The sequence below is a fragment of the Psittacula echo genome, assembly GCF_963264785.1.
Source record: "Psittacula echo genome assembly, chromosome: 5".
Taxonomy (NCBI): Eukaryota; Metazoa; Chordata; class Aves; order Psittaciformes; family Psittacidae; genus Psittacula; species Psittacula echo.
In genome coordinates, this window is record NC_137739.1 from 3797271 (window position 1) to 3810974 (window position 13704).

The 13704-nt window shown below is 56.0% G+C and overlaps 1 protein-coding gene and 1 long non-coding RNA gene across 2 annotated transcripts; one reads left to right on the forward strand and one right to left on the reverse strand.

Moving 5' to 3' along the window:
• The first annotated feature begins 4594 nt into the window (after positions 1–4594).
• On the forward strand, positions 4595–9092 carry ACTB (actin beta). Its single transcript, XM_080618904.1, has 6 exons — positions 4595–4683; positions 5872–6002; positions 6309–6548; positions 7030–7468; positions 7781–7962; positions 8332–9092. The coding sequence occupies exons 2-6, from the start codon at positions 5880–5882 to the stop codon at positions 8473–8475; spliced, it is 1128 nt and encodes a 375-aa protein (XP_080475030.1). The 5' UTR covers positions 4595–4683; positions 5872–5879; the 3' UTR covers positions 8476–9092.
• LOC308221718 lies at positions 8527–13674 on the reverse strand. Its single transcript, XR_013956959.1, has 2 exons — positions 12239–13674; positions 8527–11969 (listed from the first exon to the last, which is right to left on the reverse strand). It is a non-coding gene; the product is annotated as an uncharacterized lncRNA (long non-coding RNA).
• Between the last annotated feature and the right edge of the window lie 30 nt (positions 13675–13704).

Consider the following 13704-nt stretch of genomic DNA (forward strand, 5'->3'; position numbering starts at 1 on the left):
TCCTGCCTTTATTGTCAGCGACTGAACAAAATCAATTGTCAAAATCATTAAGAAGCAGTGGAAAATACCCCATCCAGCTCGGCACAGCACCACGGAGCACTGTGTCGGAGCCTTTTGCCAGGACAGGTAACCAAACCCCATGAAGCATCCTTTGCAGGAAGGTCCTGCATCCCAGTGGAGGGGTGATTCAGTGGGTGGTGATGCAGTGGGGTGAGCGCGGCCAGAGGGCTGAGGCTTGCAGAGAAAGCCCAGGGAGAATCAGCTTTTTCTCTTCCCCTTCTGTTTTTAGCTGGAGGAAATATCCCCTGAAGCTGATGCCAGGCTCTCAGGCTCTGCCGGGAAGCTCTTCAATAGGGGCAGAGGTTTGTGTCTTCAATAGGGGTTTAGCTTATATCTGCCCCATCGCTGTGGAAGCAGCACAGGGTGGCCCCAGGGAGGGCTGGGAGCCCGGCCAGCATCACCCCAGGGGTCTGGCTGTGCCGCTGTAATCATCCTGTGCTAGGGAATGACCTTGGGCACAAAACAATGCAAGGCTTGGGCCTCACCAGCTCTTGTGATCAAGGTCAACCAAGACAGCACCAGCAGCACATTGAACCGAGGGGGAAGGGAAGGCTTTGCTCTGCTCCTGACCAGCCAGCTCAGCCCAGGGAAGGTGGGATGGCTGCTGGGGCCAGGATGGAGGATGCTCTTGGCTCAGGCACTGGCTAGCAGCTCCTTATCTGGCTGCCTGCAAGGTCGGGAATGAAGCCTTGGTCTCCTACTGCCTGCAAGGGCCAGAGGACTCTGGGGCCAGCATCCTGATCTGGAAGTGTTGGCAGAGGGATGAGCTCAGGGATACGTAAAGAAGGCACTATGGGAGCACAGAGGGATGGAGCTGGGCAGCGAGGACAGGCACTGATGGGGAAATGGGTGAACAAAAACCACTCCTCTGGGCTTCACCCCCTCCAGCAAAGTCCTGTTATAAGGGACAGCAGGTTGTAAACCAGGCATGTGTCCCCTTCTACCACCTCTGCTACCTGGGCAGGGCTGTGCCCTTTCCAACAGCCTCAGCCCAACCTGGCACAGGTTGTCTATTGATGCCCCAAAGATGTAAAGTGATGAATTTATACAGTTTTCCAGCACAATACAATGGAATGATTTACCTTTGTTGTAGATGGGAGAGATGCTTGATGCACTGTCAGCCCATCCGTGCGGATGCAGCACATCAGGGGAGAACGGTCCCTTACATGTGGGGGCCTGCAGAGGGAAAGACTTTCATCTCTCTGCAAAAGACACTGATAAATCAGAGAGCTGAGGATCAATACAAAGGAGCAGGAACCTCAGGGAGGGATGTATGAGAGTGGGGAGTGATGCTTAAAGGGGCAGAGGAGAGTCTGCAGCTCGCTGGAGATGAGCTAGCACCAGGGTTGCAACACAATGAGAGAGGAAAACATCATGGGCTGCTTTGCTGCAGGTTTTAATGCTGGACATGTCCCTGTAAAGAGAGGGATGGGGATTGCACGAGGCCCCCAGACATCTCCAGAGGGGGAGATGGGCTTGGATCTCCTGCTTAGATTTTACCTCCTGCACATTCCCATTGCAGCAGATGCTGCAAGGAGTGAACTGAAAAGAGGAAGGTGCTGGGATGGTCCCCAGGCCTGCGAAATAGGGGATGTGGCCAGTGCCTTTCCCTCTTCCCCTTGGGGAGCAGGAAGGGAGGGGAAAGGCAGAGCTCTGAGAAACCTCTGCGCTTTTGCAGGGCGGTGATTTAAAGCAACTGGTTTCAGGAGTTTCCACCTCTTTTCTCACTGTCACGACAGCAGGAGGGCAGGAACAGAAGCCTGAGAGCACGGCTGGAGCAGCGATGGAGGGGATGTGCAGAAATTCAACCCCAAAAGCCATGAGGATTATTTCTCTCCTTTCCCCAAAGTGTGCAGATGCTATCCCTGTGTGGGCAAAGGGCTTCTGTTCTGGGGGGGATGGAAGAAGCGAGTGGAAAGGAGAGCTCACCTACTGTCCCACAAGTGCAGCAAGTCAAATCTAACCCTATCAGCCAGCGAAGGGCAGGAGCATCCTCCCACAGATAGTTTTGTCGGGAGCCGGGCACCAAGGACAAGCAGGGAGAAGTGCAGCAAAACAGGTCGAGTGGGGAGGCTGCGATGTCTGTCCAAGGGTGACACGTCAGCTCAGTTCCCCTTTCTCTCCTCTCTGCTCTTGCAACATCCCAGCAGCAGAGCCCTGAGCCATGGCCAGCGGATCGGGCTTGGTCTGTCGCGCAGTGCATGGTGTGGGCAGTGAGCACAGTGGCTTTGCTAGGAAAGCAGCTCCAGGCTGGGAGGAAGCGGTGGTGCCTGGGCTTGTGCTGCAGGCCACATCCTGCCATCCCTACCGAGGCCACATCTCACAGCCCCCAAAAGCCAGGAGACACAGGGCCCGTGTTACTGCCCGCCGGATGCTGGGGGGGTTGATTGCTTTCTGATTCAGCCCAATAATCAAGAGGAGCTAATTGCCCAGTAATTCCCCTTCCTGCCTAATGGGCTGTCTCCATCTGTGGCTCCCCAGCCCTGCTCTACCCAACCGGCTCACCGGGATGCAGCGGAGCAGAGCATCCCATCCCATCCCTCTGATGCACACCCCGTGGTGGCCTCCCAACCTGGTCCTGACCTCCTGCTGACGTTCCCCATCCCAACCCCATCACCCCCGTGCTATTGTAGGGCTTTTCCCACTGCTGTTTGCTGCAGATCCCTTATCAGCACGTCGGTGGACCACATTTTACATGGGGAAGGGCCATCAGCTGTACCCATGCCTTGTGGCTCCCCTTATTTGACGTATAATGTTCTAATTAATAATCAGCCTTTTCAAAGTGGAGCGCAAACATTAATTAATTCCCTGTGAGGTAGGTAATTAACGGCGATGACTCCCATTTTACTGCAAGGGAAGCTGAGATACAGAGATCCTGCAGGATCCACCTGAGGCAGCAGGGAAATGACCGTGGAAAGGCAGCTTTGCTGCAGAATGACCCTGCAGACATCCCAGTTCATCCAGGCTGGGTGTCCTTCCACCCTGTGTGCTGGGGTATCTCTGCTCCATCTCCAGCGTGAAGGGACTAGCGAATGGCCATGGTGTGGCTTGGCAGGGCAGGTCCATCCCCATGCCCATCCCATGCCATTCCCTCCGGAGCAGCATAGTGCTGGGCCTTGGGCTTTTGACCTCCACCAGCTCGCAGACGAGGTGATGCTGTCCCATGGCAAAGCACCGCTCAGCCGCCATTCCCATCCATGCCCAGTGTCCGTTTCCTTCCATTCCCTATAAGTAATCGCGAACCTCCATCCCAACAGGCATCTGCAGGTTCCTCCTGCTGCTCTCCTCCTTTGTCTGCCCCACAGCAGGGAGCAATGCTGGGCAGTGCAATATAACACCTGAGTCCCCCCTCGGCCAGAACCCATCCTCCAGGCCCCATCCTCATCCTCACATCCCCAGCTCCCTGGTGACAAAGAGCTTGCTGGTGTGAGACGCAAGACCCCGACGGCAGGGCAGGGTCCCCACCATGATGCTGGGTGGGGAGTATCCTATAAAAACCAGGCATTTTTAACCATTTCCCCCTCAGGGAATCACGATTTTCCCCTATTATTGCTGGGTTTAAACAGCTGAGATTCAACATTCGAGGTCTGCACACCAAAGCCTGCGCGCTTCCAACCGGCAACAGATTGCGAGGGGCTGCTGGTACTTTACTTACAGGGCTGCTTAATTAACTTGATTAATCAGCCCGTGTTCACCCAGCGCTCCGGAGACGCAAAGCCCTCTCCTCACTGCTGCTCCACGGACACTGCCCTCGCCTTTATTCCCAACCACTGCTTGACGGTCACAGCCAGAGAGGGAACTGCAGGCAGGCAGCTTAGAGCAGGAGCAGCCACGTCTCCAAGGTTCGGATCGAAGCGGATAGCAATAAATATTACCCATATCTGAGCTCCCGGATCGGGAGCGGGATCCTGCTTGCCTCAGTGCACAAGCGAGGGCCGCGGAGCGCATCCTTCGCCCCGGTTACCACCAGCCGCGGTCTAAGGGGCAAAGGCCTGGCAGCGGGGCGGCAGGAGCCGTGTCACCGCTGACAGCGCCCCGCGGCCCTGGGGCAGACCGGGGCTTGCAGCCGAGGAGCCCTCCCTATACCCAGGCACCCATGGCGGGTACCCCCGTACCCTGCCGCCCATACAGCCCGGCTTTGTGTGTGTGAGGGCTGCGGCCATTCCACTCCTGGTACGGGAGGGGGGGGGGGGGGAACACGGACACAACCACATTGATGGCGACCGCACCGCCGCGAGCCGCGGGTTTGAAGGGTGGCCACGATGGAGGTACCAATCCCGTTCCGCAGTAAAGCCGATCGAACGCGGGGTGTCCACCGCACCCGCCCCGCACACGCACCCCGACGGCTTTACACACGCAACCCCCTTAACCCCCCCCCCTCCGCCATTATTCTCGATGCAGGGCGGAGAGAGGCGGGGCGGCACGAGGCGAGGCGGGGCGGCAGGGACCCAATCAGAGAGGCGCTCTCCGAAAGTTTCCTTTTATGGCGAGGCGGCGGCGGCGGCGGCCCTATAAAAAGCCGGGTCTGGGCGGCGGGCGGGAGCTGCTGCGAGCTCTGTCTGCCCTCCGAGCGCTCCGCCCGCTCCTCCCGCCGCCTCGCTCCGACCGCGCAACACCCCGAAGGTGAGCGGGACCGGGGGGGTCCTCTCTGTGCTCCGCCGTTCAGTCGGTGCTGTTATTAGTGTTAATTGCAATTAAGGCTCGGTTGGAAGATGGTGTGCCTGCTCTGAGGGCGCCCTTTGTTTGCTGGAAGGGGTGGTGGGGGAGCCTGGCCCGCTGCGCGGTGCTGCGTTTTGGGGGATAGGAAAGGAATTCATGGTTTAATAACGGCTGTGGGGCGATGCTTGAGGGGCGGGGGCTGCCCCGCTGCTGTCTATGGCGTTAATCCGCCTCCTAAGAGGATTGATGGCGGCCGACCGCAGGAGCGGGCAGCGCGGCTATTGTGTGCGGGGAGCGGCGGGGGGGCAAGAACGGGGCGCGGGGCTTTGTCTGCTCCGCGCTGCCACCTCCCCCAGCCGGCAGTAGGGGGGGGTTAAAGCGCGGCTGGGCCGGGAGGCGGCGCCCCCCGCTGGGAAGGGGCGCGGTTCTCTCTCCCGGGCACATGGAGACGGTCGCGGTGGGGCTTGTTGCGGGGGTGGGGGGCGGCTCCCCCTGCGGAGGGCGAGGTGCTGGAGCGGAACAAAAGCTGCGTGCGGAGGGGTTGCGGAAAGGGGGGGGTGAGGGAAGGAAACGGCGCCGTGTGCCGCGGCTGTGCCCTTGTGCGGTGACTACACTTCCCAGGCTGCCCCGTGCGGGGCTGGCACATGGGGTGCCCGCTTCTCACCCCGCAGTCGTTGCCGGTGGATTAAACGGGCGCTGTCGGAGGCGCTGGGGCGGGCGGTCGTTGTGTAACCCCCGGGGTTAATTCCCGCCCCGTGCCGCCGGTGCGGGCCGGCCGCGCAGTGCCGCTGTGCCCCGGGGCTGTGCGTGCGGAGGCGCCGGGCGGCGCTGGCCGGGGCGGGGCGCTGGGGCGGGGCAGCGGCCGCCGCCGGCGTCCCCCCGAGCGCTGGTGGCGGGCGCGGCGCGGCGCGCTGCATCCATTGCCTTTTATGGTAATAACGCGAGCGGGCGCGGGGACTTCCTTTGTCCCGCTCCCGCGCTGCGCCGCAGCCTGGGAGGCGGCGCCCCCTCTAGCGGGCGGAGGGTGAAGCGGTGCCGCGCCGGCAGGAAGGAAATGGGGGGGAAGGCCTTGGCGGCATCGCCTGCCGTTGCCTTCCCCGGCTGCTGTGTGACCCGCGATGCTCACCTGCCTTCCTCTCTCTCCTTCCGCAGCCACAGCCATGGATGATGATATTGCCGCACTCGTTGTTGACAATGGTTCCGGTATGTGCAAGGCCGGTTTCGCCGGGGATGATGCTCCCCGTGCTGTTTTCCCATCCATCGTGGGTCGCCCCAGACATCAGGTAGGTGGCCTGGGTGCATGTTAATGGATAAAAGAGATGGAGTTTTGATAGAGGTGGTTTCCCTAGAGGTATTGAGCTTCAAGAAGCCTTTTTATTTGGCTTTGTAACAAGAGATTTCTGTGCTGCAGCAGCGCTCGTGGGGAATACAGCCTTCTATAGAGCTGTACATTGGCTGGGTATGCCTTTAATATTGATAGAGTAGGGCAGAAGAGGGATGGTAATTGGAGACTGAGCTTGGAGAAAAGAAGTTATCCCCCAGTGGGCCTTACCCGTCAGTTTTCTCACCACTTATTCTTTGTTGTGCAGGGTGTGATGGTTGGTATGGGTCAGAAAGACAGCTATGTTGGTGATGAAGCCCAGAGCAAAAGAGGTATCCTGACCCTGAAGTACCCCATTGAACACGGCATTGTCACCAACTGGGATGATATGGAAAAGATCTGGCACCACACTTTCTACAACGAGCTGAGAGTAGCCCCTGAGGAGCACCCTGTGCTGCTGACAGAGGCTCCCCTGAACCCCAAAGCCAACAGAGAGAAGATGACACAGGTGTGTATATCTTTGGAGCTTGGAGCTACAGCAGGTGTTGCTGCAGGCCAGCTCTCCTCTTCCATGTTGTTCACTGTCCTCCTTCACCACTCTTCTCCGTTTTTGCCATCTTTACAGGGTTTTCCTTTCCTGACCTGAGTCTCCTCTTTGCTGGACCTTGACAGGTTTTGTTTGCTCTTCTAAGCTGGCTTTCTCTGAGACTGAACTAGCAACTTGTCTAACTGCTGTTTCTGACTAGACACTAATCCATTTACCAACCTTGAGTGACTGTACTGTAGTTACTTGGCATTCATTCTGTTCTTTGCTGTGACATGTGGATGGGTGTGGGTGGAGAGCAGGCAAGATGAGCATGGACTTCAAGTGGGAGTAAAGACTCAGGGACAGATTTAAAACCACTTGCATGGACTTGATGTAGACCTGTAGCAAGAAACCCATGGTTTTATTCTTGCTGTCGGCTCAACCTCTTCTGTTCTCTCCCTAGATCATGTTTGAGACCTTCAACACCCCAGCCATGTATGTAGCCATCCAGGCTGTGTTGTCCCTGTATGCCTCTGGTCGTACCACTGGTATTGTGATGGACTCTGGTGATGGTGTTACCCACACTGTGCCCATCTACGAAGGTTATGCCCTCCCCCATGCTATCCTCCGTCTGGATCTGGCTGGCCGTGACCTGACGGACTACCTCATGAAGATCCTGACAGAGAGAGGCTACAGCTTCACCACCACAGCCGAGAGGGAAATCGTGCGTGACATCAAGGAGAAGCTGTGCTATGTTGCTCTGGATTTCGAGCAGGAGATGGCCACAGCTGCCTCTAGCTCTTCTCTGGAGAAGAGCTACGAACTCCCTGATGGCCAGGTTATCACCATTGGCAATGAGAGGTTCAGGTGCCCTGAGGCCCTCTTCCAGCCATCTTTCTTGGGTAAGTCAAGCTCTCCTACGATACCTGTGCCCTTCAATGTTTCCTCTGTAAAGGGTGACCCAGAGACCATGGCAGTGAGTTCCCTTGTCACTGCCGATCTGTATTGAGGTCCGTGCTGGCCCACCAGTTTAGCTTTCCGCAGAGTCAAAAGTTGTTTGGCTGAGGGATGTGGGACAGCAGAACAGGAGGCTGGGCCTGTCAGAGCCATGGCTCTGTAGGGCGTTCCCCACCAGAGGGGCTCTTGGTTACCTATAATAGTACTTGGCTGTGTCTGAGCTGTTGCTGACTGGAGGCTGCTTGTTTTCCTCACAGGTATGGAGTCCTGTGGTATCCATGAAACTACCTTCAACTCTATCATGAAGTGTGATGTGGATATCCGTAAGGATCTGTATGCCAACACAGTGCTGTCTGGTGGTACCACAATGTACCCTGGCATTGCTGACAGGATGCAGAAGGAGATCACAGCCCTGGCACCCAGCACAATGAAAATCAAGGTAGGATGGAGTGAGGGGAACAGCTCTGAACCTTGCTGATGCTGAAATGCAGAGTGTGGGTAGAGGGAGGAAAGGTAACCTGCTGCTGGAGCAGAAAGTGTGCTTCTGTGTCTGGTGCAGCCTTAGTGGCCTTGCCCTGGATGGGATGGCATCCACCCAACCACATGAGTAATGGGATTAGTGTAAATACAGCCTGTGAAGAAGGAGGGGAGGGTGTGCGAGGTTGTGTTTAAGCCTGTTGGTGCTTCATGGGATCTTGGCCAGGGCTAGATGTGGGAATTGGGCAGCTCTGTCTCACCCGGCAACATGATGTGGGCAGTGGGCGCAGCTTGACCCTGCGCATCTGACCAATGCCTCCTCTTCCTCCAGATCATTGCCCCACCTGAGCGCAAGTACTCTGTCTGGATCGGAGGCTCCATCCTGGCCTCCCTGTCCACCTTCCAGCAGATGTGGATCAGCAAGCAGGAGTACGATGAATCCGGACCCTCCATTGTCCACCGCAAATGCTTCTAAACCGGACTGTTACAAACACCCACACCCTTGTGATGAAATGAAACCCATAAATGCGCATAAAACCAGACGAGATTGGCATGGCTTTATTTGTTTTTTTTTTGGCGCTTGACTCAGGATTAAAAAACTGGAACGGTGGAAGGTGTCAGCAGCAGTCTTTCAAACAAAAACCATGTTGGAGCGAACGCCCCCAAAGTTCTACAATGCATCCGAGGACTTTGATTGTACATTTGTTTCTTTTTTTAATAGTCATTCCAAATATTGTTCTAATGCATTGTTACAGGAAGTTAACTCGCCTCTGTGAAGGCAGCAGCCCAGCTCGGAGGGAGCCGATGCCAGTTACTGGTGTTAGGTTATAATTGCTTGTCTGTAAATTATGTAACCCAACAAGTGTCTTTTTGTATCTTTCCGCCTTAAAAACAAAACACACTTGATCCTTTTTTTCTCTTCGATTTGTCAAGCAAAAGCAGGCTGTGTTCCCCAGTGATAGATGTGAATGAAGGCTTTACAGTCCCCCGCAGGGTCTAGGAGAAGCGGTGCCAGTACGCGGGGGAGGGAGGGGCTACCTGTACACTGACTTAAGACCAGTTCAAATAAAAGTGCACACCATAGAGGCTCGACCTGTGTTGGTTGTTAGTTCTTTATTCCACGCTGCTGCTTGACGGTTACTACGTGTGCTGATCTCACTTTGCCAGGCTCCAGGGGGTGGCTCTCTGTTGGGGTGGGAGCTGGGGGATGGCTGGTGCACAAGCCACATGGGTCATGGTGATAGAGGTGGGGAGAGCTGGGCCTGCCAAAGTGCTCTGGAGCACTGTGCTGGGGAGGTAGGGAGCTGCTGGAGGAGGTGGTCACCTGCGTGTGTTCTTAGTGGGGTCGTTTGGCCTGGGGAGAGCCAGTGTGGGTGGTAGCTACAGCCCTTTGTGGGGCAATATCCTGTCTGCATGCAGCCGGTGCTGTGTCCTGCTCTGCTCCTGGAGGGAAGCTGGGGTTTGGGCTGGGAGCCTCACCTTCCTATGCTGCTTTGCTGGGTGGAGCAGTTCTCAGGTGAAAGCAAGAGAAAGTCTGCAGTAAAGCAGAAAATGAGTTGGGAGTCAGGGCCACAGGGTGAGGCTGGGAAAAGGGTGTGGGGAGAGAGGAGGCTCTTGGCAGGGCAAGTGACACCTGCAGCTCCAGAACTGGATCCAGCCACCAAGGGCGGTGAGGCTTTGCAGAAGGTTCAGAAGCCCAGAGGGATACCAGCAATTCCTGTGTGCCCTGGGAGCTGGAGCTGCTGCTGTGGGAGGAAGGAGACACAGGACCGAAGAGAACCAGGTCAGAGACCAGGGAGATCAGAGGCAGATGACACCGCGCACTGCCAGCTCAGGCAGACCAGACCTTGGAGCCTTGCTTGCAGGCATGCTGGCTTCCCAAGGCTCCTCCAACCTGCCTGTCTTTGAAGAGCTAATGGCTGTGATTGTGTCATGCTCTCAGCACATGAAAGGCTCCATTGGCCCTTTAATCCTCTGCCTGGCCTGATCCTGCTCCAGCATCATGCTGTATGCAGGGTGGACCTGCCGGTTTCTGCCCTTCATCTCCCCAGCTTCCCCCCTGGGTGCAGCAGGAGCCTGGCAGGGCCGTAGGTGCAGACACCGGGCTGGGCGGATGAGTTACTGGAAGCACCAGTTTGCAACAAGGAAGATGAAATGGGTTGAAGCAAGGCCCAAACTGGGCTTATAACCTGAGGTCCTGGAGGAACGGAGTGAGGAGGAGGCAATGGCAGCTCTTGAGGACGGAGCTGGTGGGAGCGGGGCAGGAAAAAGGCCAGGAGGTAAGAAGAGATGACTGCATTAGGGAAATGGGGCACCTTTCTTCAGCCCTCCCTGAAATGGTCACTGCTCCACTTGGAAAACTGTGTTGGGACACAAAGAATGGAAGAGGTGATGGTAGTGGTGAGGAGAAACCACAGAGCAGCAAAACAATGGGGGCCAAGAGCAGCTCAGAGGGGCAGAAGTGTGGGGAGAGGATGGGTGATGGGGCTGGTGCAGAGCGCTGGGCACAGGGGATTTGGGGTGATTTTCAAGCTCCGGAGTGCAGTGGATGAGGCTCTCTGTGAGTTAAGGCTTTGCGGAGCGTCGTTTCTCCTCTATTCCCATTCCACTTGCTGTTCCAGGCAACCAGTCCCCCAGTGAAACGAGGCTGAGCCTTTCCCAGCCCTTCCTGATGCCTCTCCAGCGCAAGGCCATGGTGTGCACAGCTACTCTGCAGGCTGCTCCAGCAAGGCTCGGTTTATTCCTCCTCTGGGCCATTACATGCTGGAGAAAAGAATGTGGTGCTGGGCAGGGGAGCCTGCGAGCATTACTCACTGCTCCCAACTCCAGCGAGCAGGGGGGAGCCTGGGGTGGTTTCCTTTCAGGAACACCAGGCACTGGGAGAGAGGGGATGTTTGTAACCCCAGTTTCTCTGTGTTTTGGAAGGCTTGGTTTGTCCCTTGCTGTGTCACAGAGGTGGGGAAATGCTTTAGCTGTGTCCTGGCTCTCGAAGACACCAACCACAGGCAAGACTCAAGGAAGATGAGTAGGGAATAACCAGTCCCCTGGCTACTTCCTCCTCCTCCTCCTCTCCAGCACATGAATAGCCGGTGGTTGTGGGGAGACTGGGAGGTTTAAAACAGCCACCCATGGGCCAGGCTGTCTGGGGCAGCAGTGGTGATGGACTGGGATTGCTCAGGCTGCAGACGGCGGGACTGGGCTGTAGATGCTCCAAAGCCACCGCAGCCCTTTCTCACTGCCCTTTAGCTGCTTGGAGGGAGCTGGCTCAGCCCAAAGGAGCTGAGTAAACATGTTTTATGCCCTTTCTTTCCCCCAGAGCTCCCAACTTTCACTCCTGCTGGAGACAGTTCCTGGCACTTCACCTGTAATTAGCTGGTGACCTGGAAAGTCACCTTGCTGAGCCGCTTATGGAATCAAGCCACCGCCAGGAATTAGTAATGTCCTTGGCAAAGGAGACGCTTGTGGCTCTTGGGATTTAGCCCTAAAGGGCCTCATTGTCTTTTGGTCATGTCAGGGAAGGGTAAGCAGAAACGGTGCCCAGCTGAGGGAGGTCCTGTTCTCCCATTACCCGTGTGCTGCTGCAGGAGAGGTGCCAGCATGGAAAAGCCCCAGGATATCGCAGAGCATTCAAACAAAACTGGCCTCCTTGCACAAGTCCCCTCAGAGGGCACAAATGGGCTTTCCAAGGTACCAGTTCAGGGATGGGACTGTGGGTATCAAATGTGCTTGGTGCAGGAGTCCTGGTCTTTGAAGTTAGTCCCTGCAGAAGGATTGCTGTCCTCTGACTTGTGTTATACCCATCTCTAATCTACTTTAGCAGGCCTTAGGGTATTAAACCATATCAAGTATTGAAAATCACTTAGAGCAGTGGAGCTAGCAGTTCACCCAAGCATACCAAGTGCTCTGGCCGCTGTGGTGCAGCTGGGCTTTAGTCATGCTGACCAGATGAGATGTCCAGGATGTGTCACTCTTAAGAAGAATCAGAGGAGAGAAATTACCCAAGACTTCCCAGAGTGAAAAATACAAAATCCCCAGCTCATTTTGGCCTTGAAGATGCAAGATTTTGCCTTAGAGCAAAATATCTTGATAGTAGCATTAGTTTGTTTGTTTGCCCTCCCGGAATGGGACAGCATGGAATATACCTGCCTTCTTTGGGCTAACTGAACCCATCTTCCTGGGTACCCACACTGAGAAGTGTTCCTGAAGCATGGCATAGCAGGGAGGGTTTCTCCTCTCACCTTTTGTCCACCTCCCAGCGACCATCAAGAGAAATGCCCCAGTTTGGTGTTGATTTAATTCCTCCTTTACCGCCCATCTGACGTCCTGCCTTGTGTTCAACCTCTGGGTCTTATCTACACCACCACACCGCTGGATCATGGGTCCAAGTGCTGCTCCTCTTACAAACTGCTGCGAGCCTGGGTTCTCCTCAGGAGCTTCTTACACCTATCTCTGTTCCCAGCTCCTGTTCAGGGTTGCCAAGTGCTGTCTGGTCCATGTATGCCCCATGGCTGGCCCTAACGCAGGCTGCTTCAGCAGATCTGGCTCTCTGGGCAGGGCTTTTACTCTGCTTATGGGCCTTGCTGATGATTTTCGGTACCATTTGCATTGGAAATGCAGGTCTCCTCCACCCTGGTCCCTCTGATGACTGCGAATATGGTAGCTTGGTGTTTTCCTAGACGTCAAACGAGTTGGTCTTGACTTGTCATTATGGAGTGAAACACATGACAAACAAAGCAGGTACAGATTGTCTTACTGAGGCTCTCCTTCATCTAAGGGCTAAGAGGGGTTTCCTCTTCAACTCCAGAGCCTTCCCACAGGCAAAACAGGCAATCAAAACCTGCTATTTCTAAGCGAAACCCCCAATCTATCCTTCCTCTAATTCACAGCCTTAAATGGCAACAATCACTGGTGCAGAAAAGCAGCACCCCCTTCATCTCCCATGGCGGGTCATCTTTGAAACACATTTTCTATGAACAGAATTCCTGAAGCACACACGTAACTGGAAATTCCAGCGCTCCGGTCCTGTCCGTACTTGAGATGCGGGATAAGGAGCTAACAGCAACAGTGCTGAGCCAGCTGCTCCCCTTGGTCATTGCTGGGTGTGCTTACAGCAGGCCTGGATGACTTCTGCATGGCCCTTTGTGCATCAGGGATGCCAAAGGTACGACATTTAACCCGGTTAGAACCCTGATTGATGGTCGTTGAAGACATGACCAGTGAATCTGAAACCAGGTTTGCATTTAGGCTTTCCCTTTGAGGAAAAGGTGGTACCTGCAGCCCCTTTATTAGCATCAATCCATGCAGTGCCCGTGGGTGTCCGGTCCGCCATGCCCCGGCTCCTTCCAACCCACAGCATGATCCAGGAGAGGATTATTCTCCCAAACACTCTTAATCTCAATGGAAAACCAGGCTGCGAACGCAGCGGGGCTCCCTCTGCCTCTGCGGCTCCTCGCAGCGGGCATTTACACCGTGAGAGCCGGCTCAGGGCTCCGCGGGGTGCGTCGGTGCTGCCGTCCCCGATGAGCTCTGGTGGCCTCGGGGCGGACGGGAGGCAGCCAACCGACTGCAGTCCGGGTTTCGCTTCCACACAACGCCCTCAGAGACACCCGAGCTGAGGGCACAGCACAACCGAGCCCAGCCGCGCCGCTCCCATCATGGCGCCGCCGCCCTCAAAATGGCGCCCAACAGCGGCTGGCCCCTCCCT

Bases quoted from the DNA above. Each gene is read 5' to 3' on its own strand.
- ACTB (XM_080618904.1), top strand. From the start codon at position 5,880: ATGGATGATGATATTGCCGCACTCGTTGTTGACAATGGTTCCGGTATG. The intron at 7,469-7,780 runs GTAAGTCAAGCT...TTTTCCTCACAG, and splicing joins CTTCCAGCCATCTTTCTTGG to GTATGGAGTCCTGTGGTATC. The intron at 7,963-8,331 runs GTAGGATGGAGT...CTCTTCCTCCAG, and splicing joins CCAGCACAATGAAAATCAAG to ATCATTGCCCCACCTGAGCG.